The sequence below is a fragment of the Thalassophryne amazonica genome, chromosome 23 (assembly GCF_902500255.1).
Source record: "Thalassophryne amazonica chromosome 23, fThaAma1.1, whole genome shotgun sequence".
Taxonomy (NCBI): domain Eukaryota; kingdom Metazoa; phylum Chordata; class Actinopteri; order Batrachoidiformes; family Batrachoididae; genus Thalassophryne; species Thalassophryne amazonica.
This window is the reverse complement of record NC_047125.1, coordinates 5,907,807-5,914,614: the sequence shown is the minus strand read 5'-3', so window position 1 is coordinate 5,914,614 and position 6,808 is coordinate 5,907,807. Positions and strand designations below refer to the sequence as shown.

At 41.3% G+C, this 6,808-nt stretch overlaps 1 protein-coding gene across 1 annotated transcript in view; it reads right to left on the bottom strand.

Annotated features, from left to right (window-relative positions):
• Positions 1-5,091: 5,091 nt before the first annotated feature.
• The window catches only part of LOC117504818, a 3,434,143-nt gene continuing 3,432,426 nt past the window's right edge, over positions 5,092-6,808 (bottom strand). Inside the window, exon 22 of the mRNA XM_034164343.1 lies at positions 5,092-5,866. Coding sequence (XP_034020234.1) covers positions 5,334-5,866 — 533 coding nt within the window. The 3' untranslated portion in view covers positions 5,092-5,333. The remainder of the gene's footprint in view (positions 5,867-6,808) is intronic.

The window sequence follows — 6,808 nt, the reverse complement described above, 5'->3', positions numbered from 1 at the left end:
GTAGATGGTATCAGCCGCTGAATCTCAACACCTGATCATGGCTGCAACAGCAACAACCTTCTCCCAGGGCCTTTGGGCAGCAGCTTACATGGAGCAAACAGCTGCCTCAGGTTTGCACCAACACTAACTGTGAGCAGGACATGGGAAGAAACTGTGACTGTGTGAGGAATTTCTTTCTTCTGGTTCTGCTATAATGGATCAAGTTATTCAGTCCTGCTCAACCTTTGGCTGCTGCTCCCACCAGAGCCTTGTGTCAGAGTTTGGTGTCAGCTCCAAAGGAAATTACATTGCTTTCCTGTTCTTATCTCAATGCCTGCTGGATTCTTGTTAGGAATTCTGTGGATGAGTGGATCATAGACTCTTTATACAACCCCTGGCAAAAATTATGGAATCACCGGCCTCGGAGGATGTTCATTCAGTTGTTTAATTTTGTAGAAAAAAAAGCAGATCACAGACATGACACAAAACTAAAGTCATTTCAAATGGCAACTTTCTGGCTTTAAGAAACACTATAAGAAATCAAGAAAAAAAATTGTGGCAGTCAGTAACAGTTACTTTTTTAGACCAAGCAGAGGAAAAAAATATGGACTCACTCAATTCTGAGGAATAATTTATGGAATCACTCTGTAAATTTTCATCCCCAAAACTAACACCTGCATCAAATCAGATCTGCTTGTTAGTCTGCATCTAAAAAGGAGTGAACACACCTTGGAGAGCTGTTGCACCAAGTGGACTGACATGAATCATGGCTCCAACACGAGAGATGTCAATTGAAACAAAGGAGAGGATTATCAAACTCTTAAAAGAGAGTAAATCATCACGCAATGTTGCAAAAGATGTTGGTTGTTCACAGTCAGCTGTGTCTAAACTCTGGACCAAATACAAACAACATGGGAAGGTTGTTAAAGGCAAACATACTGGTAGACCAAGGAAGACATCAAAGCCTCAAGATAGAAAACTTAAAGCAATATGTCTCAAAAATCGAAAATGCACAACAAAACAAATGAGGAACGAATGGGAGGAAACTGGAGTCAACGTCTGTGACCGAACTGTAAGAAACCGCCTAAAGGAAATGGGATTTACATACAGAAAAGCTAAACGAAAGCCATCATTAACACCTAAACAGAAAAAAACAAGGTTACAATGGGCTAAGGAAAAGCAATCGTGGACTGTGGATGACTGGATGAAAGTCATATTCAGTGATGAATCTCGAATCTGCATTGGGCAAGGTGATGATGCTGGAACTTTTGTTTGGTGACTTTCCAATGAGATTTCTAAAGATGACTGCCTGAAGAGAACATGTAAATTTCCACAGTCATTGATGATATGGGGCTGCATGTCAGGTAAAGGCACTGTGGAGATGGCTGTCATTACATCATCAATAAATGCACAAGTTTACGTTGATATTTTGGACACTTTTCTTATCCCATCAATTGAAAGGATGCTTGGGGATGATGAAATCATTTTTCAAGATGATAATACATCTTGCCATAGAGCAAAAACTGTGAAAACATTCCTTGCAAAAAGACACATAGGGTCAATGTCATGGCCTGCAAATAGTCTGGATCTTAATCCAATTGAAAATCTTTGGTGGAAGTTGAAGAAAATGGTCCATGACAAGGCTCCAACCTGCAAAGCTGATCTGGCAACAACAATCAGAGAAAGTTGGAGCCAGATTGATGAAGAGTACTGTTTGTCACTCATTAAGTCCATGCCTCAGAGACTGCAAGCTGTTATAAAAGCCCTTTAGACCAAGCTCTGCTTGGTCTAAAAAAGTAACCGTTACTGACTGCCACAATTTTTTTTTTCCTGATTTCTTATACTGTTTCTTAAAGCCAGAAAGTTGCCATTTGAAATGACTTTAGTTTTGTGTCATGTCTGTGATCTGCTTTTTTTCTACAAAATTAAACAACTGAATGAACATCCTCCGAGGCCGGTGATTCCATAATTTTTGCCAGGTGTTGTAGAGTGCAAACTGTAAACAGAGAAGTCAGTAAGACAATGAGCTTTTAAAGGTGGAGCCTACGCTTTGCATCTGCCCTTTGTTAAATATGGACGTCATGCATGAGACGCTGATGTTAGGTATTTAGCTATGATTATTGTAGGTATATGCAAATATTCCTGGTGCCTCACAACAAGAAGGTCATGGGATCACTTCCCACCTGGTCCTTTCTGTGTGGAGTTTGCATGTTCTCTCCAGGTTTCCAATAAACGGTGAGCATGCACGTGTGAATGTATTTGCCCATCTATTCATGCAGCAGTTAAGAGAATATTTAGAGCAAAATCCTGCAAATAGTGATACAAGCATCAAATTTGGCACAAATACTCCTTACTCCTTACTTTTTTGGAAAAAAAAAGACTAGTCACTTGAATTTTCAATAGGCAGCCAGGTAGGAGTCAATTGAAGAATTACACAGGGGTCAAATTAAAAATCAAATCAAATCAATTTTTTTATATAGCGCCAAATCACAACAAACAGTTGCCCCAAGGCGCTTTATATTGTAAGGCAAGGCCATACAATAATTATGTAAAACCCCAACGGTCAAAACGACCCCCTGTGAGCAAGCACTTGGCTACAGTGGGAAGGAAAAACTCTCTTTTAACAGGAAGAAACCTCCAGCAGAACCAGGCTCAGGGAGGGGCAGTCTTCTGCTGGGACTGGTTGGGGCTGAGGGAGAGAACCAGGAAAAAGACATGCTGTGGAGGGGAGCAGAGATCGATCACTAATGATTAAATGCAGAGTGATGCATACAGAGCAAAAGAGAAAGAAACACTCAGTGCATCATGGGAACCCCCCAGCAGTCTAAGTCTATAGCAGCATAACTAAGGGATGGTTCAGGGTCACCTGATCCAGCCCTAACTATAAGCTTTAGCAAAAAGGAAAGTTTTAAGCCTAATCTTAAAAGTAGAGAGGGTGTCTGTCTCCCTGATCTGAATTGGGAGCTGGTTCCACAGGAGAGGAGCCTGAAAGCTGAAGGCTAGGTTCTCATACTTACAGTGATGTTGCTGCAAATACAGTAATTGTCCCTGGCATTATTGGTCTTCTTTACCAGTCATGTGCCATTATAATAATAATAATACAGTTTGCCGCTAATTACATTCTTGAGGAAACAATCTGGTCTTTAAAATGTATTCGTGGCTCATCACGTTTGAAAATGTTAAGTCCAAATCAAGCACACAGGTAGTCCAAAGGCAAGAATCGGCAGCCATTTTTAAAAAAAATGGCCACTGCAGTCGTCTCAGGACAAATGTAGAATGGCCCAATATCCGTATTTCGTCCTAGTATATAAATCTACAAATGTGTCAAATGTGGTGCTTTTATGACATAATGAACAACAGGTCAACTATACCACCACCATAAAGCAGCCCCATTCTATGCCTCACTAGGCCCCGCCCTTTAAAGGCGGCTCAGCCTTTAAAGGGCGGGGCCCTTTAAAGTTTACTTTAAAGTTAACTTTAGCCCCTTTAAAGTTAACTTTGAAAACAACAGCGGCGCATTTAACTTCTGCTAAATTTAGTTACGCTATCTTTCAGTCTGCTAACTTTTTTTTTTTTGCTGTAAAGCTTAACGGTTAAAAGGTTAACAGTTTGCAGCAGTCAGACCGCTGTAAGGAGCTTAGTCCTCCCCTAGCAGAAGGGGCAGGGCAGCCACAAAAAAGAGGAAAAAAAGTGTCATTTCCACATGCAGCAACATAGACGTGTGTGTCATGTTTTGGCCTCATTCTACTCTGGTCATGTTTTGTCCTTTATTGTATTTGTCTGGTCATTATATTTTAGTCATTTTAGACTCATAGTGTGGTTCTGTTTATCCTTTTCTGTGTGTAATATTTTTAGTCATTGGTTTTGCTCTCTATTTATCATTTATTTTCTGTTTATCATACTTTAGTCATATGTTGAATTATTGAATTAAGTTATTTTTCTTTTGCCACTTGTGAGTTCCATTCTAGTTTGGTATTAGCCTTTATTTTTGTTGTTGATCTCTTTTTAGTACTTGCATTTGTTTTCTGGGTAATCCTTTGTTCTTTCATGTTGAGTCTTCTTTATTTTATTTCTTATTTATTGGATCTTGAGTTTTGTGCACCTTTGGTTTTGGTATTTTGTTTTGATAAGTGTGGTTTTAGGTTCATCTTTTAATTGGCACCTGTTCACTTTGCTTTTGTCTTACTGCACTCTCTTGTCTGGTGTTCAGGGTTTGCTTTGGCTGTGTCTTGTCTCTATTGTTTGCCACATCCCACCTTCCAGATTGTTCTCCTACACCTGTCTTGTTCTGTTAATTACCACCTGCTCCTATTTAGGTCTTTTGAGTTCACCACTACCCTGCCAGTTTATTGGGATTTCTTGTCCACTTTCCAGCCTTTGTCTTTGCTCTGTTTTGCCTTGCCGTGTTTGATTGTGTTTTGTTTTTGACCTTGCTCTTGCTTCTGCTCATGTACTTAGTCTGCTGGTGTTTTGAACTGAGCTTGTTTTTTGACCACACCTCTACTTGACTCCTGCCTGTACCGCCGCCTTTCTGACTGTCTTCCTGTGTATCGTACCTCAGCCTGATTTTTTAGATAAAACCCTTTTTTACTCTACCATCATGAGTTATGAGTCTGCATATGTGTTCAACCGCCTTCTGTGCCACACCACCTGACTTACTGACAGTGTGGCAGGAGACATGAAAAGCAAGGCACTCATGGTTTCATTTATAAACAAAACTAATTCCGGACAGTTTATCAACATTAACGGTAACTCATGGGCAATATTTTCACTTTGTAAAAATGGCAAGAGTTTCCGTTAATTCTGAAGGTCTGAGTGTTAAGAGACACACACGGCAAAAGGCATTATGGTAAAGGAGTCTCGTCTCAATCACACACCCCCTGGATCGGACTGGATAGGAGTGTGAATAGCGACCAATGTGTGATCGTTGGTCACTTCACACTTCATAAATTGAATTTTCAGTTTTGCAAATACCTTCTTTTTTTTTTTTGTAAAAACCAACATGTTACAATAACTTGTGTGTTGATTTGGTTACCACTGTGGAAAATACAGTGGAAATGTGCAGCTCAGATGGTGGCAACGGTGACACTTGTCAAGAAGGTAAAGGAAACAATATATAATAAAAAGTTTAATAATCAGCTATATTTAATACTATTTAGAAAATATAAAGGCAATGAACAATTTTTGAAATAATAGTGAAGAACTGAAGCTACAAAACATTCAAAAAATAAAGTGTGACTTGTGAAAATTGTGTTAGTTTACAACCACCGAGACATCAAACCAGCTGGACATTTACTTGTGTGGTCGTGTCCATGCTGAAGTGTGTCTGTGTCCTCAGGAGGAGACTCTCTGTTCTACAGTCCACACAGAGACACTGCGGAACCAGATTCAAACCAAAACCCAGCATACAGAGGTTCAGTGAATGTGTAGCAGAAGGTGTGGATGTGGATCAAAGAGTCAGAGGAGACTTCATAGAAGGACAGAGTGCCAGCAGGACAGTCCACAAACACTGAGACTGTGTGAGAGGAACCAGAGGAACGAGAAATCTTTGTTTGTACATTATTGTGAATGACATAGTATATATGACCATCAAAGCATTCCAGACTCCATGAATGATCATTCCATCCCAACTCACAGCCCAAACTGTCTCCTTTCCTTCTGATTCTTCTGTAAGTCACTGATATTAAAACGTGTCCTCTCCACTCGACCTGCCAGTAACAGCGACCAGTCAGACCATCTGTACTCAGGACCTGAGGACAAACGTCAAATCTGTGTGGATGATCAGGATATGATTGATCCTCATCCACACGGTCCACGCTTGTGTTTTTGTTGAATAGCTTGAGTTCTCTGTGCACTGAGTTAGGATCCAGAGTGAGTTCACAGAAATCTGATGGAACAAAACACAACACAGCCGGAGTCATCAATCAATCAATCACTGATTCATTGTTCAAGTACAGTATGCTACTAATACAGTTTTATTCTTTTTACATAATTTTGATTCAGAGTGTGTACGTAGAGGAAAAGGAGGGGCTATTCAAAGATGGGTCAGATGAACAAAAAAGTGGGCGGGGCCATTCAGTGTTCTGTTCACAGCTTTGTGGTGGAATATTAACTCCTTAAAGAAAAAAGCAACATATGGTGCATTCATTTGAAACATTCATGCACATGATGCACCTTAAAGTGGAAACCTACTTAAAGGCTCCTTAACACAAAGTTGGGTGAAACAGGCCGAATGGGCGGAACCCAATAAAAATCAAGCTGCAGTCGGGAGGGACAGACATTCGGGCACGCATGAATTAATGGCATCCGACTTGCATCCGTATACCCAGAATGTGGCACGAAGCCGGCCCAAATGGATCAAGCAAAGTTGGATCCCATTTGTGTGGCATTCGGTCATATCGGCCACCATTTGTGCCACTTGGGGGTGTCACACGACACCTTCAGGTGGCAGTCATGCTGCTCGGGGGGTGACACATCCGATGGGCGTTTGTGTTGCTTGGGACCATTCTGGCCACCTTACTTGCAGTCAGGCTACGGTGAGACAGCTCCTCGCCCCCTCTACAAGCTTTTGGCACCTTGACCGCACCTCGATTGTGGTGTCATGTGCACCACATTTGAGCTAGCAGTGCGAATGGGCCCGGCTGTTGTAAGCGCACTACGACTGCTGTTGGAGGACTTTGAATTGCACATGGACTTAGGCTGAGTGTGGGTCGATTGGCCATTCGAGTTCCATTCGTCCTTATTCACCCTGTAGTGTGAAGGCTGGCTCGATCATGACTTTTGGTCAGGATTTGATGTGGCTGAACATTTCGTACAACCCCTCGACCAG